The 22,798-nt window shown below is 41.2% G+C and overlaps 1 protein-coding gene across 1 annotated transcript in view; it reads left to right on the top strand.

The window, feature by feature from the left end:
• Positions 1 to 3,405: 3,405 nt before the first annotated feature.
• The window catches only part of LOC310984346 (glypican-5-like), a gene marked incomplete at its 3' end in the record, with an annotated part of 56,809 nt that continues 37,416 nt past the window's right edge, over positions 3,406 to 22,798 (top strand). Inside the window, exons 1-7 of the mRNA XM_083969531.1 lie at positions 3,406 to 3,609; positions 6,025 to 6,186; positions 12,179 to 12,729; positions 14,377 to 14,559; positions 16,593 to 16,777; positions 16,940 to 16,999; positions 17,590 to 17,712. Coding sequence (XP_083825657.1) covers positions 3,432 to 3,609; positions 6,025 to 6,186; positions 12,179 to 12,729; positions 14,377 to 14,559; positions 16,593 to 16,777; positions 16,940 to 16,999; positions 17,590 to 17,712 — 1,442 coding nt within the window. The 5' untranslated portion in view covers positions 3,406 to 3,431. The remainder of the gene's footprint in view (positions 3,610 to 6,024; positions 6,187 to 12,178; positions 12,730 to 14,376; positions 14,560 to 16,592; positions 16,778 to 16,939; positions 17,000 to 17,589; positions 17,713 to 22,798) is intronic.

The raw sequence follows: 22,798 nt of genomic DNA, 5'->3' as shown, positions 1-22,798 counted from the left end.
CAAGCCCTGAATCGAAGATGTTACCTCAGAAACGGTATGTAAATAAAAACAATACTGTGGTGGCAAAAAAAACTAAACAAAACTTTTACTGTGGTGGCTAGTTGGTACAGTAAATTGTTGGGTCAGAGTCAGGTGGCAACCCTCCGTGACGTCACCCATTGGTTTGTGAAGCCAGGAGATTGGCTTTCAGGGCGCCGCCATTTTTGATTTTTGGAGCCAGAAGAAACCATATTTGGACGAGGGGGCGGAGCTAAGGAGGTCGAGGGGCGGGTCGGACCCGTGTCTCCGAGGCTGCTAGTTTACCCAGCAACACCGGCTAACTGCCGAGCGGCTACGCTGCTAACACCGTTAGCATCTACAACTCGAGGTAAACTTTATATTTAATGGTGAAAGTAATCTCAGAAGCTTATTAAATACATGTCCATGTTTGAACTAGCCTACATAAGATCCCATGAGGAGTAATGTGACACGTTATTGTAGCCGATGTTAGCATTAATAAGCTAATGTAAAGCTGTGAAACGTATTATGATATTGTTTTAAATTGTTTTTCAGAACCCAGAGACTAGTTTCTGTCTCAGACTGTAAAGCTGCAACACATTAAACTGTCATGGACTGAGACTGGTGGGTTACGGCTCCTGGACTTGACGTTACCTCACCTGCATCACCGATGATCGGCTGCTGCAGCTCCGACCTGTCGACCACGTTACACTGCAGATTCACCCAGCTATTAGCTATTATTTTACATTCCTATTATATATATGCACGTCTTTTTTGCAGGTTACCAACATGATGATGTACTGGAAATTCAGCTAATACAATACAAGCTTGTCTTTTGACAGTATGGCTCACCTTAACATCATCCACAGCTTATAAAACGTTTTCAGTGCTGTAAAATGCTAAAATAAGTGCATCTTAAACCTGAAATTAATGTATTTACTAAGAATTGCTTCACTGATTTTGAATGGGCCAGATCTGTACAGTAACATGAATGCCAAGACACACTGCTGTAATCAATTAATTCAGGAAAAACTTACAGGACTATTTCTATGTATGCTTTCATTACACACAAGAAAAATACAAATGTTTAATCTTGTTACCCTCCTTGAAATGATAATAAAGCATCCAGAGATGAATATCAGAGCTTGTGCTTTCCTGATGTTTCTTGTCAACTAATCTATGATACTGAAAACAATAATTCACCAAAGTGTCACATTATATTGGCCACGAGGTTATGTTAAATATGTAAAAGAAATACTACAGTTTAATCACAGTAACTTTCTTTATTATTACATGTTCAATGATAACAATCATTGACTGAATAAAGCATTTGTATTAACTGGACTATGAAAATAGCTGCTTCAAAATCTTCACTGTCAATTTTAGGTTCACCCTAAAAAGTGTGAGGTCAAATGTGGACATAGAATAATAAAACAGTTGGTCTGTTTAGTTCTCTCATCAGAGGTTTTCTGGTTTCATCATCATAGCAGCTCCACACATGATGTCCTCCTTCTGTTGGCACCGGTCACTCAGTTCTCACAGTGGCTCCTTAGAATCACAGAAAAACACAAGAACTTAAATTAAAACATTGTTGAGAGGTGCAGGACTGTCTGCTTCAGTTTTTTGTGTGTGATTTTACAGCAGTAAATGACAAATCCCCACCTGTAGTTATCAGTAACGTTACAGTATGATAACGTTACGAGCAAGATAACAAGTTGATGGATAAACCTGGGGGCTTTGCAGCTTGTAGACCGATCCTACCGATCACTGTTCTGCTAAACATGACGCCGTGGTCGTTAAATATTAAACCGGATTTATCCCGGTCCGGTAAAAGTCGGAGACGAGCTAACGGTTAGCATGGCTAACACGGGAGCTAACACGGAGCTAACGGCAAGCTAACGTTAGCCGTGTAGCAAAGTGAATCGGTTATTCACATTAACTATAAATTAACTTGTCTTGGACGGTGACAGTCTCATGTTCTCCGGTCAGAACACACAGGAGAACACACAGGAAAGTAATCAGTGGTCTTCTGGAATATACAACAAATTAAATATAATTTTTACACATTCAGAAAAAGAAAAAAATAACTTACTCACCAAATCGTGATATCAGCTTCCTCCGGTCTGTTAGCACCGTCGGACGAATCATAAACGAAAAACTGGGTGAAATTAATTAACTGCCAACACTGTACCCGTGCTATCTATCATCCACACATATCGACAAAATATCAGAAATTAAATTAAAACTGACTGAACACAATACGCAAACGACGGGAGGTCCCCTCCGGTGTTAATCCTCGGTGTCTGATCCACTGTGTCTGACCTGTGACGTCTGTGTCATCAGGCTGTCAATCATATTCCGTGCTGGAAGGTGATTGGTCAGTTATACCAACCTTTAAGGATTAATATCTAATTAATTATATAATTTTTTTCAGATGGACCACCAGTTCATATTTAAGGATGAGGAACTTTAGCTTTTTAGACCGTTATCAGTTGTGAAAAAAAATTATTGATCGAGTATTTCATGATTGAAAATGAATGGGAGTGGATTGGAACCAGGGCTTCTTGGAAACACCCCTAGCGGATCTCGGGGGGATTGCAAGTAAAGTTACTTCCGCGTTGGCTTCACTTTTCAGACCGGAAGTCTACGTCCATTTCTTTTTACAGTCTATGGTCAGAGTACAGTATAAAATGGCAGACACAGCTAAAATGATTAGTGGAATGAGGTTGCTAGATGAACTTGAATGTGTTCTAGGCCTATGTATTTTTATTGCTTTCAGAGTTTTGCACACGCTCACAACATTGAATGCTCTTTTTAACCTTTAAACATGAGAATATGTTCTTATCAATTAATCCAAAAAAGGGAGGGAAATTAATTTATATATTTCTTTCAGTTGTTTATGACTGCTATGACTCTAAGTTACCAGCAGGTGGCGCCAATGCACCATTTAAACAGTGTTTTCCATATTTTCACTAAGTCCGTCAAATTTAATGGAGCCAGGAGCAGCTGTTTGGAAATGAGAGATAGACTATACAAACATTTATAAATAAAATCTCAAACTCACACCTTAGTGAGAAGTGAGTGAATTACATTTTATTATTTTATTATTCCTGTGATTGTAATGTCACACATGTTTTTTTTTTTTGTGTTTTTTTTTTTTTTGTTGCTTTGCTACAACTGCAGACCAGGATTCAGAGAGAAGTGTGATGGCACATGTCCATCAAGTAATTGAGCTGGAGCGAGGGAGTGAGAGAGAGAGGAGGAGGAGGAGGAGGAGGAGGAGGAGGGCGCTGAGCCGGACTCTGAGCTCCGGGCGGACTCTTCACTCTCACTCAGGCTGCAGATGAAGTTTTCATTCGCGCTGCGCCGGACGGAGACTCTGTGGGATTCATATCAAACATCCAGACTCTCTATCTTATGACTGAGATGTCGCGATGTTCCGTGCAGCCTTACAAAACGTGGACTTGTTTTGGGTGATTTTGCTCTATTTAGTTTTGCTGCCGGAGAGCGGCTGTAGATCAGCCGGTGCAGACAGCTGTCATGAGGTGAAGACAGCCTACATGATGCGCCAGATTGGCCCGGTGGAGCTCGTGCCAGACAAACCGGGAACAGGTCAGTCAGTCCCTTTGGAAATATTAGAGCAGCAGGAATCTCATTCTAGTTTAAAAAAGAAACTCACACGGAGCACACAGGGGTGGGAAGCATCTATTTACTGAAGCTCTGTACTTATCATATAGGCTATAACTTAAAAACAAACTTTCAATGTATTTCACTACATTTCTGGGTGAAGCATAGCCTAAACTTTTCACTCTACTGCCCTTTGATCTGACAGCTACTTATCCTGCCCTTTATCCTGTACAATAAAAACACATGGTGAATTTATAAAATAATATAATGCATTGTTATAAATGAATCTAGTTTATTATGTAGTTGGAAGTAGCTCCACCTTGACAGACCTCATAAAATGTCGTTTGCATATCAATGCATGGGGGTATAATAAGCTAACAATGGAATAAAGTAAAAGATTTTCAGTGTCATGTTATTGAGTCATCTCTCAAGGTTAATGATCTAAATTGGGATTTCAGATGTCACTATTAACACAGCAGTAGCTATTAAATTAAACTTGATACCTCCTTTGCTTTGAAATTTAAAATGCTTATAAAATACAAACATTGATATGATTGCAGCATGTGGTTCACACAGTTTATCTCATGCGCTTTGGAAGTACAGGCCCAATTTCCAAATATGCTGCATGATCCAGCACCTATGGAGAGAGGCTATATCTGTTGAAAACTAACTGGAACACATATATAACACATATATAGATCTACTAAAACGCTTGCTTGGCTATAAGTGGTGGTGTTAAGATGCTGTTTTCTAAAATACAAGTGCCCATTTTAGATTTTCCCTGCAGCTTATAAGTAAAACCTATGCACATTATTACCAACCTGCAGACTGCTGCAAGTGTGCAACCACTTCTTAATGGCAGAGCGAGACAGATCATCCATTTCTGCAGAGAATCCCAAGCGCAGAAAAAGGTGGTGGTTCTCACCAAGACACGGGTCACATTCATGTTATATAACAAGAAGACACAGTGTCTTTATAGATGAAGCTCATGCAGCTGCTAAAGAGGAAAAAAAAAGTCACAATTACTTTCATTTAACTTCAGGTAACCAAATAAGGCACTGTAATATTTCTGTGATGTCACTGTTATTACTGCGCTGACTGGCCGTATGCCTTGTGCTTCTGCTTGTGATTGTTAACAGCTAGTTAACAATATACTGTGGTGGCGACCTTAGCAGACTTTGGCAGAGTCGTCTGCTAATTATAGATAATTACGACAGCAGAGTCTTTGCACTAACGTCGTCTACTCCTGAGTCTTTTCGTCTGGCGCTCATTGATCTGCTGTGGACCGTGGGTGGAAGATGATGTGGGTTTTCCACAAGTGACTGACTGTTTTATTTTTTGACTTAGACGTCCACTCAAACACTTACTGCACCTGTCAAACAAAATATGTTTAATAAATGCTGTAAAGTTTCAACTAAACTATCCACTAGACATTGCATAGGATTGCTTTCATTTTGTTATTTTCAAAATCCGAGCCTACATCGCGCAGTCTGACTGTCTAACTATAGTCAGGCCCTCAACCAACCTGACCTCGCGTTGCAGGCTCGTTGCAGATTTCAAATTGTGGTAAAGAAACTTCCTCTTCCAGCATCACCAACACACATCCACAATGATTTAATCCTATGAAAACAGCCAGAATACGAGTGAATGGACGTTCATCTTGATGCACAAACACTGATATTAACATCTAAGTCAGTGACGTCTCCAACCTCCAACCAACCTGTTGTTGTTCTAACTGCGATTGAGGGATGGACCACACAATTACCAATAAAGAGTAGCTATCCCAGTTATGTATTCCACGGTGGGCCAGAGCTAATATGAATAGCTCAAAGTCTGACACAGATCCATATGCGTGTGTGTCTATGTGTGTGTCAGGTCAGACGTAGGTGAACAGTCCATTTCTCTCATCTCTCCCTCTCTGCCTTGATCTCGGTCAGCTGCTTGACAGCTTGGCTTTCAGCAGCCTACCAAAGTCACACTGCTGCACACACGCACACACACATGCACACACTCTGATGTGAGTGTTGAAGTGTTGCCCACTGTGCATGTCATCATGTCGGGTCCCAACAGGCCCATTGTAAAATTATTTTTGTGTGTGTTGTCCTGAAGCGTTGTGCACTAAATGCCTTCAGCTCCCTCAGTGGATTAACTAAGTTCACTGATGACAAAGACGGACTCTTTTCAGTGACTTATTTAGTGATTATACAGTGTTTTCATTAAGCTTATAGGAACAAATTTATAACTTTGAGTGTCTATTAAGTTTTTATAATGGTAGAATTAATTCTGGGACCCGATTCTAGAAAGCAAATTAGATATTTATCAGATTAATCAGATCTCTAAGTGAAGGTTATAATAAAAGCCCGTGTAAAAGCTGTTTTCCCCCCCGTCTGTGTCTTTCAGATGAGTCTCTCCGAGTGTGTGTCCACCCCGGGCCCACCTGCTGCACGAGCAAGATGGAGGACAGCTACATGGCGGCAGTCCGCAGTGAGACGCAGCAGAAGATGCAGTCGTACAGCTTCGAACTGAAGTACCTGATCGCTGGACACACCAGGGCCTACCAAGGTAGAGAGGGAGGGTGCATGGGGTGGGTCGTGTTAGATTTTGCAGGAGGGAGAGAGCAATGCACAAATACAATGTCTACATGAAAGCTATTGAGCAGTTAATCAGCACTTTCGGTAGCTATATATCAAGTTTTTAAAAAAAAATTTTATTCATCAAATCATCAATATCCTTAGATTTTGTGTGGCATTCCCATCGTTACTATCCGAGACTTCATTTTGGACTCACTTGTGGCTATTTCCCAGTATTTTTTCCAGTATTTTCTACTATTTATTGGCCTAAATGGTTGGAGAGACATGCCTGTGGGTGGTTCAGGAACTCAAATCAAAGTGACTTTAATGGTGGTGCTGATTCTGGTGCTTTAACAGTTCTGTCAAGTGCCCGTAGCCCCCCTGTCATTCTCACTTTGTGTGTTCATCATGAAATGGCTAGTTTGTGTCAGGGTGGTGGTGCGAGGCCAGTTTATTTTGTGAGGCGCCACAGTGGCTAGCCAAACAAACAACTGATGTTCGATTGAGTCTTTGTGAGAGCGAACTCTCAGAGGGAGCAGCGGAAAACTTTGTTACAACTCTCCGTTCTCTTTCTTGCGTCCGTCCGTCTCTGTCGCCGCAATAATCAGGTTTTGTTCTTGACCAATGAGAGAGCGAGGGGACGGAGAATGTTTACATTCAGTACGTATCCGCAGCAAAGTGTTGTTGCCGTGGGCAACAGCCGGTCTCTAACGGCTGCTCTGAATAGGAGGAAGAATACTCTGCTTGTCCACTTGTCTCTCAACGCTATTCACCAGTCTGTGTGAGCATGTGTGTGTGTGTGAGAGAGAGACCTTGTGTGTCTATGTGTGTGTGTGTGTGTGTGCTGATGTAGTGTGGATATTATGAGAGGGATCGAGCTGATGAAACCTAGCAGACAGACAAGGCAAACATGCACCTCTCTGTTTTCTTTTTTTTTCTGTCTCCTCTGTCTCTCTCTCTCGTCCCCCCACTGCTACATCTGAATCCTCTCAGGCTCAGTTTCAGCTGCTATTTATGCCCAGCGGAGGGCCAAAGCATCCATGGGTAAAATTAATGCAAAACACCCATACACAAAGAGCGGCTGGCCTCTAAAACTGCAGCAAGTTCAGAGGAATCATGTTCACAGTTTGCTTATTCACTTAGAGTTGAACGGGCTTAAACAATACAATTTGTGCACTGCAGCCAACTAAATACTCGTTGGAGTGAATGGGACTTTACAGTTTTTGCAGCATTTTGAACAACACGGACAGAGAAAAGAGGATAGTCTTTATTTAGTCGAGCTTCATTGTTAAAATACTTGGAATGAAAACACATGGATTTTACCTGCTGTAATGTTTATTTATCCCATTTATATAGTCCAGTCCAGTCCAATCCAATCCAATCCAATTCAATCCAATCCAATTCACTTTGTTTGTATAGCACATTTTAAAAACAACAAGGTTACCAAAGTGCTGTACAAGAGATACGAAACAGTAAAATAAAGAAAGTTAAAGTTAAAATACAGTAAATTAAAAGCATATAAAAGTAATAAGAAAAACATAAGATCAGATAAAACACTGAGAAATATAAAAATACAATAAAAGACAAACAGAGACCACACAGTCACAATATTCTGTGGGCGAACCGTGGTCAACCACTACTTTCTGTGAAATTGAATCCAAAGAGCAGGAGCTGATTTTTTTTTTCTTCTTATAAAGGTAAAATGTGTCACAGCTTTGTTGTGCATTGTTAGCATCATGAGTATGTTGCTACAGAAACTAACAAATGGGATGTGTCTGTTTCGTACAAGACTCAACAAAAAAAAATCACATCACCAATTTTATATTTTGCAAGTGAAGATGAAAAGACATGAAATGACAATTTGATGTTTTTTTTTTATATAATGCAGACCAAGAAGTGAACTTTTTTTATTGCTGCAGTTTTTTAACCAGATATCATGAAACACTGACAGATAAAACAATAATTATCCAAACAGCTAAACAATTGAAGTAGAAAGTGAGAAAAATGTGTGTTTAGTGGGTTTGTGGGCAGCGTTCCTGAACAGCTGAGCCGAATCTCAAAGGATCTCCTCTCCACAGCACAGTGATTATAACCCACTAGAGAAACTGAGACATGCCCAGAGCGGTTGTAGTCAGGCTCCATTTACACTCTGCGGATTACTTTTGTGTGTGTGCATGTGTCTGTGTCTGTGCGTGTGTGTGTGTGTGAGTGAATATGCGTCTGCATGCTTGCGTGTGTTTCTCCTGGCACCACCAGACCCCGGTGCCCTCTTCTCCACGTTGCAGCTGTCGTCCAATCACGGCGGCTAAAGAGCCAATCACATGACCCCCCGAGTGGTCTTTGCCTTGTCACTTGATGCTGTGCGTTGTTTGACTTGCTCTTGCCAGGACATGGGTATGCAAACACATAAAAGTGAGACGTTCTCACTCTGCGTATTAGTCTTAAGAGCCCCCGCCACTGCTGCTGTAAAACCTCATCCCCCAACCACTTCTCTTCCTCTGCTCGCACATTTTTACTTCATCTATTCAGTATGAATGCACAGAATGAAAACAAATGATGCGATGCTGCGTTAATTCCTCTGCAGGTCACAGTTAAAAAAAAGAAAGAAAAAAGAAATGCACTTTTTAATACAGTCAGCTAGGGTTGGGCGGTATGAGCAAAATCTTATATCACGGTATGAGTAATTTCATATCACGGTAACGGTATATATCACGGTATGTTTTTTCCCCCTGTAAATTCAATTAATGGCTTAAAATAACCCATACTGTCGCATTTGATCATTTTCCTCTTTTATTTTTCAACTTGGATTTCTATTTAAAAAAGACAGGAAAAATGCCAGAGCAGTCTGGCTCCAGTTAGTGCAATTATATATAAAAAAAATAAATGACAGAATCACAAATTTGCATTTTACAAAAATGGCTACGGTCTGTGCTGTCTATGGCTGTTCAAACAGGTCAAACCGGGAAAATCAAAGAAGTTACTCTAGAGTTCCTAAGTAACCTTTACAGTCAACGTAAAGTAGTACAAAAGGGCTCAAATTTCAACAACTGACGGAAAAACGGTGGGTGGGAGGGACGGAAGTGACCATAATAAACTGTGTCCTAGCCTGTCCTACCGTAAAAATGGCACATAGAAAGAGGAGTAAAGCAATATGTTAAGCGGCAATATATATTTAGGCATCAAAGATGTTCAATCAAACCCACATAGTTTGAAACAACGTTTAAAACACACACAGCCAGTGTCACAACTAAGCATAAAAAGCCCGCTAGCTTAATGCTAACGTATAATGTAAAACACCATAGACGGGCTAACAGAGATTAGCATCGCTTATAACCTGACTTACTCCTCTTCTGAAAAACTCTGACAAGTCAAACTTTAGGATGTGTTAGAGGTCTAATTCATCTGTCTAACCATCAGAACTATGACACATGAAACGGTACGTGAAACGTACGTGAAACACAGCTGATCGATCGAAAAAAATTACGGCTGGAGTGAATCTTCTTCGTCATGCTGATGCAACCACGCCAAGCAGTCTGCTGCAGTGCCGGCTCCCCCGTGTGTCGAGGCGGTCTAACTACAGTGACTCAGAGAGATGCCGCAGACATCTGCTCTTTCTCCGGTATAAACGGTATTGCAAAATCTCTACCGGTAGACATTTTATACCGTCACGCGGTATAATACCGTCATACCGCCCAACCCTACAGTCAGCTCAAATGTTGCTGCTGCTGACTTGGGTATTTGATTTCTTTATTTAGTGCATTTGAGAGTTATTAAATAAAATCCCTAATAAATTGCAGTCACATGGAGAGTCAGGTGGCTGCAGCTGTGATAGTGAAATACGAAGATGACACAGACACAGACGCACACACACACATACGAACTTGCACACTGACTCACTGGGCTTGGTGAAAGTCACAGATAAATAGGTTTGTCTCACTCTCTCTCTCTTACTCCCAGTAGTCTTTCTCTCCGTGTGTGTGTGTGTGTGTGTGTCAAGATGCCAGCAGATTGACATCATCCTTTTTACTTGGCAAGTTTCAAACATAGCCACACACACACACACACACACACACACACACACACACACACACACACACACACACACACACACACACACACACATAGAGGCGTACAGCCTGTGTTAAGGGGAAGGTGCTGTCCACTTTATTAGAGCCTGCCGGACATCGGAAACACAGCGGATCATGAGATTGAGTTTCTCATTATCACCTGACTATAGATAACAGGGAAGTGAAAACGAGCTCGGCGATGAATTAAGTTGTGAGCTATTTTGGCTCATACATGCAGCTGGATAATGTCAGTCCAAGGTCGGCTCACCAGGGAGTTTTTTTTTCTACCATTTGATATAGGATTGCTGTGAAAAAAAGTCACATAACACATAATAATTGATGATCATATATAGAAAATGTAATTTTTTTAGGTATTATTATATCTGTCTGATGGACAATAGGATATGACACTGTTGGATTAGTACTAATGCATTAGTTTTTAGCAGGACTTAATATGAAGCTGGTTGAGTTTCTAACCTCAGGGTTTGGGCCTTTCCAAAGGGTCACAAGATAAAAAGGCGCCATGAGATGATGAATAGGAGAAGAACAGCTTTGATACACAAATCAGTTTTAATCTTTTCTAAATGAAATTAAACCATGTGAGATGTTAAGAGAGCAGCTCTCTCTTTCTCTCTCTGTGGTGGAGCTAATAACTCAAACATGACAACAGGCAATAATTACTGCACTTTTTTTTTAATATGATGTTTACAGGCCCAAAGGGTTGGACAGGAGTGTTTTACTGCTTGGTTTATCATGTGTGTACACAAAATCTTAAGGAGTAACAAGTTATTCGAGCTGTAAGATAAATGTAGTGTAGTAGCATAGAGCTATAAAGAAGTGGACAGAAGTGAAAGCACCTCAAAACGATACCCAAATACCACTCCAACACTTAGTATTAAAGCTATTGATGTTATTGTAAAAGTAGAGGGGGTTGGGTATTCTGTGTTGGAGGCTTAATCCAGGATGAATCAGAAAGAGCATCTGGTGTAAAAACCTGTGCCAAATCAAATATGTGGATGGTGATCCGCTGTGGTGACCCCTCACTTTAGCAGCCAAATGAAAACAACGTATTATTGCAGCACGTCACCAGCAAATATAATCATCAGCGGCTGCCAAAAGCCTCACACATGGAGCGCAATGTGTTTGGCTTAAATATATAATGTCTATGCAAAATCTGTGGAGTCAGTTCACACTGATAAAACTGTCATTCTAACTTCATATGACGCTCAAAGGTTTGAAACATCATCACTCATTACTTTGTGAATTAAATTCACTTTGCAAGGTCCTAAAATCTGGATTAGCCAGACAGGTGAGCAACAGGAATGCTTGGTATGCAAACACTTTCTTGTTCAGCATGAAAATGTGCTGTGGTAATGGCCACTATTTTTTGCAGTAACAAATAGAGTAACAACAATTGCTTTTTGCAAATCCAACAACATAATTGCAATTATCACCATTTAAATTGGCTTTTGACTTACTAACTTTATGTAAAAAAGACAAAAGACAAACAAAACAATATTGTGGTGTCGTCATCTAGTATGTGCTTTGCTTTGTGCTGTGCATCAATTCTACTGAAAATGGGCACAATGATGGATGAACTCTGACAGCTGTCTTGTCCTACACTTTGCTACAGGAGCAACAAAACAGCAACATGTGTGCACATTAATAGGAGAAATGAAAAGAAAGTAATGCAAAAGTTACTCTCCAAAGTAATTAATTCCTTTTTTGAAGAAGTAATTTGTAAAGCAATTAAATTAGTGTTGAAAGAAGTCACTGCTAACTGTTGGGAGGTTATTTGTCCAACACTGATGATGGGTCATTAGATGGAAGACTGACCAGTTATCATGGATGTTTGCTGTGGTTGCACACACATAAATTAATTAAATACCTGTCCCTCTGTCTTCTCTCTTGCTGCAGAGACCTTCGAGTCGCTCGTGTCCTTCACGTTGAACCTGACCAGCTCTCTGTTCGACAGCGCCTACTCCGCTCTGGCCGCCGACTGTCGACCCCTTGTGCTCCAGCTGTTCAGCGACATCAAACGCCACCTCTCCGGAGACTCTGACTCCTCACTAGACAACACCGTGCGTCGCTTCTACAACGACCTCTTCCCTTTGGTTTACCGCCGGCTGCTCAACCCCGGGATCGGCCACATGTCGCCCCAGTCTCATCCGGTCTCCACCTCCACCACTCACGACGACTGCCTGCGGATGACGCGGCATGACGTCAGCCCATTCGGACCCCACCCTCGCCTCCTGGTCAGCGGCCTGTCCCGGGCGCTCGGGGCGGGCCGAGCGTTGAGCCGACTGCTCAGACTGGCCGGAGAGGTCGTGAATGCGACGGAGAAGGCGACGTTGTCCAGAGAGTGTGGGCGAGGGCTAGTGAGGATGCAGTACTGCTCCCACTGCAGAGGGCTGACGCTGATACGGCCCTGTACCGGACTGTGTGTTAACATCATGAGAGGATGTCTGGTGAGTGGTTGAAATGTTGGTGCGCTCATATATAAATCTCTCTCTAAATATGTGAGTACAGGAAGCTCCAGCCTCTTCAAAGGAATTGTTTGACTTTTTGGGAGACATAAGAAGACTGATGACACTCTAAATGCTAAATATGGAGCTGGGTGTCCATTATCTTAGCTTTGCATAAAAACTAGGGTAACCCTTTAATTTACAGGCTGCTAATTACATGATAATGTCAAGAAATAGCCAAGAAATAACAGTCAATTTCATTATAGTAATGTTATGTTTTTCATTAAAGCAAAAGATTACACATGCTTTTCATGCTTTGAATTTTTTGGGAAAGGCCAGAATTTTTCTCCACCAAGTCCTTGCAATTGACAATTATTTCTAGGCTATTTCTAGACATTATGATGCAATTATTTGTTATTTCTTGACTATTTCTTGACATCACGTAATTAGCGGCCTGTAAATTAAAGGGTTACCAAAACTGGAAGCACTTGGAAACAGTTACCCTGGTTGGTCCTCTACAATGTGTAACAACTGGCCTACAAGCACCTCAATTTTTTTACTAACTACTGTAATATGTTAATTATTAAACCCATGCACAAAAACTAATGTAAAATGGTCCCCATTTCCCCTAAAAATCTCAAACTATTCCTTTAAATTCACTTTCTGTAGAACTTCCTGCCACCTTAAAATGATTTGTAGTCTCCTTCCAGATTGAGAATTTGGCGATTAGCAAAAGGTCATCTAATGTTATTCTTTTCAGGTCAAGTGTGTGTGTGTGTGTGTGTGTGTGTGTGTGTGTGTGTGTGTGTGTGTGTGTGTGTGTGTGTGTGTGTGTGTGTGTGTGTGTGTGTGTGTGTGTGTGTGTGTGTGTGTGTGTGTGTGTATTGCACTGTGTCTGTGATACTGTTTTAGATGCATGGGAGGCCTCTGGGAGTATTTGTTTTCCTCTGCCTCTTGAGAAGCAAGTAAAGATTTGTTGCATTGCTCCCATCGCTCACATTACTGACTCACCAAGTCGCAGCGTTTTATCATCAATAAATCATTCCCAAGTTTGAGACTGACAAATAACGAGAGCTTTGCCAAGAGAGCTGGCAGTGTCTTCTGTGCATCTTACTGGGCTGCCTCGAAATTTGCTGGACAGCTTTAGCAGTGCCCACAATGCAGAGACTTCTTTATGGCACAAAAAGTAGAAGATGGCACTGTTTATCCTGCTTGAAAGTTTCTTGGAAGCGAAGAAAATGTGACGGAAAAAACAACTCCCAACATAGTTATCCTCTCTTCAGCAGAGAAAAAGAAAAAAAACACATGACATTAAAGCTAAAAGAGAGTCAAAGGGACAAGAGGAACATTCCTACTGTGAGAGGAGCCATTTGGTTCATGGGAAATGTGGTCTATCCTGTCATGAGACGGGAACTGACAGACAGTCATCTCAAACATTGGCTCATTTCCTTCCATCCATTTGTTTTTGAGTTATTGATTTTGACATTTGGTGTTTTTTCCAAGTTGTGTTTGCAAAAAAAAGGCTCTTGCACGCCAACAAATGCTAGATGCCAGTTAAACTTGCCTTCAATGAGTTCCTTTCTCTTTCTTACCTCCTCTTTCTTCATCTCTACAACCTCTAATGCATCCTGTTAATCCTGTCTTCCTCAGGTGGGTGTGTCAGAGCTCGGTGCCCCCTGGGGGAGTTTGGTGGTACTGCTTCAACGGTTAGCCGCCACTTTAGCGACTAGCAGCAACCACAACAGCTTGGAGTTGGCTCTGCTCGCGGTGCGAAACCATGTGAACGATGCCATACTGCACGCTCAGCTGCACGGGCCACGGATTACAGCCACAGTAAGTGGAGAGAGGGATGATGGGAGGGAGGGAGGGGAAGCATCCTAGACATATGGACTCAGGATGTTGATACCAAAAAATAATTGTGCCGCCTGTGAAATAAAATCATTGAACAGGTCGGAACTGAAGCAGGAGAAGTAACAGATTACTGAAACATCCTTACTCATATGTCCCATAATAAAGTCATTTGAATTTTGGACACAGAGTGAAGAAGGCCGTGGGTTTCTTTCAGCCATGGCAGTTGGATCTCCTCACAAAAGCCTTGTACCTAGATGGGCTAAAAACAGCCTCATTCTTCAGAGAATTTGGGGTTCCCCTCAGTCTGTGTTTGTGCGAGTGTGTATGTGAGTGTGAATACAGATCCAGTGCCAGACAAAGGCTTTGGTTGGCGGGACAACCGATACCCAGAATGCAGCTTGGTTCAGAGTGATGAGAAAGTTTCTGTGGCTAATCTCTGGACAAACAGACGACACACAAACACATGCATGCACACACTGTTGGAGGAAGGAATAGAGTAGCCGTCCAACTTTGAGAGAACATTGTGGACTTAGTAGAGTAGATTCCTGAGAGGTAAACAAACACACAAGCATAATCACACTGCTAATTGTGGCTAATAAGAAAATACCACTTCATCAAATATTTGATCAAGCTTTCTCATTCATTGGACACATCACTAAAGGCTAACCTCTGACCCGCTCAACAGTTTACCCACACTAGGTGCAGTATTTGGGGTCTATGGATAGTTGTGCCGTAATTGGTTATAGATTGCGGTTATTTCTGAAAAAGCGCTGCGAAAAGTTTGAATTAGGCTCCAACAGATAAAGAATAACTGAGAAAACCTAACTTCTTTAACACAATGGGACGCTTAACTTGCAAGGTACATCCAGTTTCCGATGTTTTCGATTGCAGCTATATTTTATATTATTTTGGGAGTTTATAATAAGAGTTTATAGTCAAACCAAAGTTGAGTGGCTTTAACCAAGGAGATGAGATGTAACAAAACAGACGTATCTCAAAAAAATAATGCTTTATTGAAAACAACACTATGGTAAGAATAATTCACAAGCGTCAGCCAATTTTTTTCAAAATGGCGTTTATCTGCTTTTGCAAATGAACTCTTCATATAATTCGAGTGATAGCCGGAATTGGTCACAAAACCGCACAACTTCAAGTCAGCTGCAACATTGGAAATGTGTCATCTGCTACTGAAAGTCAAATTACTTTGCATCTAAGCATATAATTTAAAATAACCAGGGTTATAAAAACATCTAGGGCTGGGGTGGTGGTCCCTCTGATTAAGACTTGGACTCTCTAAAAGAGATAAAAACAGATAAATGCTTCAGGACGGGCTGAAGCATTTATCTATCATCATTACCTGTAACTGTGAACATCAAAATAGGTCTGGAACAATCTTGTGATACAATTTCTCACTCTCCTAAAGTGGACCATACCATTTTTCAAACTTCACCGTTAGAAAATGTTGTCACTGAAGGTAAATGTAAACAACTAACTGTGGCTAAAATTTGTTTTACTTCAGTTATCTTATTGTGGCTGTATTGGTTTAGTTAGTATTTTGCCTGTTTGATATTAGCTTTTGTTACAGCAACTCCCTTTGTTTCCACTGTTAATTCCCTGTAGGCTGAGTGAATTTTGAGACACTTGCACTTTGCTTGACTAATTTTATTTTATAATATTTTATACCACTACATTTCAGTAGGAAATATTGTATTTCCTACTCCACTTTATATCCATTTTACAGCTGTAGTTGAACTAGGATGATAGTACACTGTAAGGAGTGATGCCTTTGCTTTTCTGGTTTCCCTGATAACTTGCACTCAAAATCGAAAATAGCTAATGATACATGGTTGAAACATCCAACTTCTGCGTCTGCAAGTGAAAACTACTAAAAAATAAAAAATAAATAAAAAAGATCAATGTCTCAGATCACTCTTCTTGATGCTGCATGTGTACATCACTATGCGCTACATCAGGAGCCTGTCAGAAACACCGCTGTGGACTGTCTCGTCCCTCAGGTAGAGAAGGTGTGTGGTCCCCTGGCAGCTGGACCCATGATGACAAATACAAATCCCTCCACTGCCCATGTTACAACCTCAGCGACTCCCGAGACATCTCCAACCTCACAGAGGTCGTCCGTCATCACGTCGCCTCCCTCCACCGCGCCTGTTGCTCATCAGCGGCTGCAGCTGCAGTCGAGGAGGTGAGTCACATCTGATGAAATGTATGAGAACATTTGAGGCCACTGTAGGTGAATTAAATCAGTAAACAGAGATGGTGTAGGGTTTTATTTAGTTTCAACCTTGAGTCACAACAGAAGGAAATCAATTCATTTATTTCTGTGTGTGCAATTGTGTCCCACTAGGTCGTTTCCTCTTAAAGGTTCCAGAGGTGACAAGAGTCGAAACCTGAAAAAACTCTCCAGGTAAATTCACCTCCGTCTATTCCGCTCAACTGGGTCGTTACATCCCATACACTTGTCCTCAAGCAAGAAGTAAAATGCCAGACACCTAATCAATGTATTTTTATGTATTTTGCAACACTCATTTACTGTTCGTCAGAGAAGAACCAGAAACTTTATTAATTATAGGGTTAAATTAACAAATATTCCCTTTACTATGACTAGTCAACGGCCAAATGTTCAACTTTGGGTTGCTTTAATTGCGTTTTAGCAATACAGTCTCTTTGTTTCATGTTTATTGTCTTCAAAATGATACAATCAGTATCTAATATGAGTTGCAGAAAATAAAACCTTCAATCAGACAGCTCATGAAATGAACCCCTATAGATGAGTTTTCGATTACGCATTCATTTTCAAAAGTGCTAAGAGCTTCCCTTTTCCCTTCCCTGTGTTGTTTTCAGTAACTTACCAGAGTCTATCAGAAAGCATTTCACAGGTAATTGGACGTGACAAGTCCTAATTGGAACAAATAAAAACTTATGGTGCATTGATCCCACTCCTCCCTACAACAACCCTGGCAATGAACTGTGCACAACTCTCTGTCTCTCTTTCAGGGAGTTTGAGGGCTCTATACAGCGGTACCAGTGGTTTTTCTCAGAGCTGCCAGAGATGCTTTGTGAGAGTGAGATGGAGGTTGAGCAGCACACATGCTGGAGCGGCCAAGACGTCGCAGAGAGGTATGTGTGTGTGTGTGTGTGTGTGTTGCACTGAATGCATCACTTTGTAGCAATAGAAATTTCCCAGGAAGGACGCACAAAACATCGAGAATGTAGAACAGTTGCTCAGACATTGTATGTGGTCTTGGGCAACTACTTGAGTTGAGCACCAGTTTCTGGCATTTCATTCAAGTTCAATACAGGACAAATAATGAAATTGCAACCCTCATGGAGACAATGCAGGGTTTCAGACTAGCTTTATCACTTTTTTTTTGCTTTAGGTGCATCGAAAATTATTTTAGGTACACCAACAAATTGTTCACAGTGTCATAATAATACATTTCAAATATAACCTTTTTCAGTTTTTATCATATCCAAGTCTTTGTGTATGTTGTGGCTCTAGCTGGCAGTCAGGTGAGGCTATCTCTGCTGGAGATATTTGGTCAATATTCAGCATCTTATCTCATAACTAATTACATTTCCTCATCAGCATCATTTGGGGGGGGGGAAATCAGTATTCCTATTAGTTTGAATTACAGGTATGGTTTAATTTAAAGGGATAGTAGCATTTTTTTTAAGTGGGGTTGTATGATCTACAAATAGCCCCTAAGTACTTTAATTGCAGTAGCAGACTCTCTGCACTCCTCCCGTTAGCAACGCCAGCCCATAGCCCTGCCCAGAGATTTACAACATACATTGTTGTGAATGGACCCAAAGAAACATCCTATTTTCACGGCCTAAAAGAGGTTTTACCTGAAAAAAAATACACAGTTCCATTGTTCGCAATAATATAATTTTTTCCAGCCCTTCAAAGTGCAGGAAAAACACAGTTTTTATTTGGACCTAACCAACTCACGTATCCCTCCGCCCAGGGTTAGCGCCCGCCGATCAGCTGTTGGTTAGGTCCAAATAAAAACTGTGTTTTTCCTGCACTCTGAGGGGTTTAATTAAAATTATATTATAGTGAACAATGGAACTGTGTTTTTTTTTTCAGGTAAAACCTCTTTTAGGCCGTGAAAATAGGCCGTTTCTTTGGGTCCATTCACAACACTGTATGTTGTAAATCTCTGGGCAGGGCTATGGGCTGGCGTTGCTAACGGGAGGAGTGCAGAGAGTCTTCTACTGCAATTAAAGTACTTAGGGGCTATTTGTACATCATACAACCCCACTTGCAAAATGCTACTATCCCTTTAAGGACTTTGCTTGAGGACTACAGCACACGATTTCAATAAACACATGCTTTATTTGCACACGCCTTATTTTTCCCCTACACGGACTGGAGACAAATATGAGGTTCAGACCCAATCAGACAGCGCCACAGCAGAAGTGGGTCTTGGCAGAATGCGGGTGGGAGAAAAATAATTCAGTTGATATAGAGACAGACCTGCTTAATATCAGGCATACTGGTGCGAACAATGAAAATATTTGGTTGCACTACACAGATTTTGAATGGTGTCCGTCTGCAGCCCTGGAACTTGAATGTCATTGTTTGCACAGAACCAAAACTTCATTATTGAAATGCTGCAGCACTGAATAATGTCTGAATGAGCAACAGAAGACCTTGGAGAAAGAGAGTTGTCATGTAAAAATGCTGGCTGTGGATGCTAAGCCATGTTTGCCCCTCAGGATTTCATCAGCTGTTGGTTTTGGGATCAAGACTTAAATCTCAGGCTGTGCAGCATTGTGGTAATCTAAAGAGGTGTTTGATTGCATGATTAATTATTATCTCAATACAGAATGTAGTCATGTTACACTATTCTGCATTGCTCCTATTAGTCTTGTCCAGACTCTAGTAAATCATAGCAATATTAATGTACAACAGGAGGAGTATTTATTCCAGTGTACTTATAGTATCCTGGTACAATTGTGCATTCAGCGATAATCCAGTAGGTGTGAGACAGACATCAAGTGCCACTGCAACTCAGCTGCCTTTTACTGGTTGTATTAATGTTTTTGTTGCTTTAGCCAAGTCTGATGTGAGTGTCAACTCTCCTGCATTGTTATCTAGAGGTTCACAATCCATCCAGTGTTTGTATTTTTTTTTAACATTTAGCTGAAACAAAACTTAATACGCATCAAATGCAGGAAATGACAGCCTCATCTGGGTATTTTCATCCATTACCGTATATTAATTTTACTCAATAATTTCTACATCCAAAAAGATATGGAAGTGCTGCAGTGTGTGTGCATGTGCATGTCTGTCTGTCTGTGTGTGTGCGTGTTTGTCTGTGTGTGTGTGTGTGTGCGTGGCTCCTAACAGTTGCCAGGGCAGGGGGGTGACAGGGTTGTGAAGGTTAGAGAGTTCATTTCCAGAGTCTTTCTCATGGTGATTACATTGGCAGCTTAAACTGGTAACAAGACAAATAGGTGTGCACATAAACACAGACACACACACACACACACATACATGCACGCAAACTAAAAAACATGAAGTTCAATCTTTCTCTGTGGGGAATCGGTTGTGATTGAGAAGGTTTTCCATTAATGGTCTATCAGCCGTATGAAACAGGCCATGTAGCTTTGCAAGGACATCATATACACAAACACGCACATCCAGGCACTTTGCTTTGTCACTATCAGTGCTGCAGCGAAGGCCAGTAAACCTTGTGTTTAATAGCTCTGCCATTTCATTGTGTCTGCTGATATTTTACTGTCAGAGAAGTGGAACAGGACCTCCTCTTTAAATATATGATAAAACTCAGAAGGACAAACACCCACTCACTCTGATATCACACAGTATTACATAATATGCATTATACATCAGTGTGTATTATGTGTTGAAGAAATGCAGATGACCACACTCTCAATATTGCAACTCTGTGTTTGTATCAAGTTAAAGGGATAGTTCAACATTTTGGCAAATTGGCCCATTGCCATAATCCCTATAGTCTAGTATAGCAGTAGGTTTGTTACCTTTAATTATCGGTGCAAGCTGTTTTTAGAACGGCTCCTGTGGACAAGTTGTGACCTGCACATTCACCACGCTATGAGACAATAATCCAACGTTACGAGACAGAGTTGTTTTAGAGGTAAATTCATGCAAAACCACTGATGCGCGTTTCCGTCGGGGGCAGTTTTTCAGCAAGTAGTCTCTGTATTTGCCTCTAAAACGACACTGTCTCGTAACGTTCTGTTATTATCTCATAGCGTGGTGAATGTGCAGGTCACAACTTGTCCACCAGAGCGTTTTGGAGTTGTTGGATTGTGTAGTTGATGAGTTTGATGAGGGAAACCAAGAAATCCCATTAGCCTCCGTAGCGTAGCTCTGAGCAGCTCTCGGCTCTGCTCCGCCGTTCTAAAAATAGCTTGCACCGACAATTAAAGGTAACAAACCTACTGCTATGACTATAGGGATTATGGCATTGGGCCAATTTGCCAAAAATGTTGAACTATCCCTTTAAAGCAGACGCCACACCAGAGTTTCTTGAACATAGTGATGATCATGACTGTGACAGTATTTGTTTGTCCCTAAACTTTTGATGGCAGATCAGAAAAAGAAAACACGGAGGGGTTTGACAAGTAACATGTAATATGGATCAGAATCAACTCATGCCAGTTTTCATTTTCAGTTTCCTTTTCGAAAATCCCAGCTTTACTTTTATTTCTGTCTGTTATTGAGGCGTTGTTTCTACACAAGTAAACAAGTAAAATCCTGAGTAACCCTCAGACTGTCGTCATCTGTGGAGTTAGGTGGTTTAGGGTGGTGAATTGTTTCTTAGAGGTTTAGAAGAGATGTCGTACTTGGCCTGTGTTGGAGCGCAGCCAGTCTGTGCCTCTCTGACCTCTTTACATCTTCTTCTCTCTTGCATCCATCCATCCACCCATTCATTCATTAATTCAACCATCTATTCATCTCTCCATCCGTCTATTCAGACCTCCATTCATCTCTTCCGCCCTCTGACCCACTTCACTTACAAATGTCTGTGTTGGTGAAAGTGTGTGTCTGTGTGTGGTGTGTGTGTGTGAGGTAGAGAAAGAGAAAGAGTCGGCAAAATGCACAGAACGATGAGAACGTCTGAGCGTTCGGATGATAAAGGAGAGGAGAGCAGATTATAAACCTCTCTTTTCTTCTGGGTAACGAGCGGACGGTCACACCTCTGTCAAGCGAAATGAGGGCGCAACGTAAGATCTCATTTCCTCCTCGTTGTCCAAGTCAAACCCTGAAAACCAGGAATAATGTAGTGGAAACATTTACTCCATAAAAAGCATCTTAAATTGCACCTTTACAGGAATTTTAAGTAGTACCCTCTTTGCCATATTTACAATATTGAAAGTTGAAAACGGACTGTCAGAGAAAACCTCCATCAACAAGCAGCCTGAAACAACCCAACAATTTGGAGACCAGGGAGGAAATGCTATTGGCTGCCAACACAAACTGAAGGCCCAAGGCCAAATATAAACTAAGGTGATGGAAGAACCCAACTGGCAGCAAAGTGTCCTCCAGTTGCTGCAGGCACTTCACCTTGTCCGCACACACACAGACACACAGTAATTAATTATGTTCAAGTACTCACACATACAGTATACTAGATATGGCAAATGTGGTTTAATTTTCTTTTGTTAACAAAAAGTCATACAGAGAAATAATCTCATACCGGCACAAAGATAATAGGACATTAGTCACAACATACCATTGTGTGATCCTTTCTTTATATTATAGACACTGTAGCACTGACAAAAACTGTGAAACTCAAACTGAGATGAGATAAAAACGGATTTCAGATCATCACTGACTTTTTTTAAAGCAGCACTTTTACTGTGCAACCTCCTATCCAACATTTCCTGCCGACATCTGTGGCTCATTTAACTCCACCATGTCTCCCTCTGCCGATGTTTGAGATGGAGATCAGAACGGTACAAATGTTACACATGTAGTTCTGTGCTGACTCAATCGGATATTTGAACTCTTAATTGACAGACCTCTGAACTGAAAGGTAATACAAATAGCACCGATAGTACAAGTAGCACAGAAGCTTTTAAAGACGTTGCAGATTAAGCTGTTCTTTCTTTGTACTGTAGCTGGTTGGAGCTGTAATAGCTGAGCTTGTCCAGTAGAGGGAGGCGTCTTATCACCATCATCATCCTCAGTAACCAGACTGAACACCTG

The sequence above is a fragment of the Trachurus trachurus genome, assembly GCF_905171665.1.
Source record: "Trachurus trachurus genome assembly, chromosome: 4".
In the NCBI taxonomy this organism is placed as follows: Eukaryota; Metazoa; Chordata; class Actinopteri; order Carangiformes; family Carangidae; genus Trachurus; species Trachurus trachurus.
This window is presented reverse-complemented; position numbering and strand designations above follow the sequence as displayed.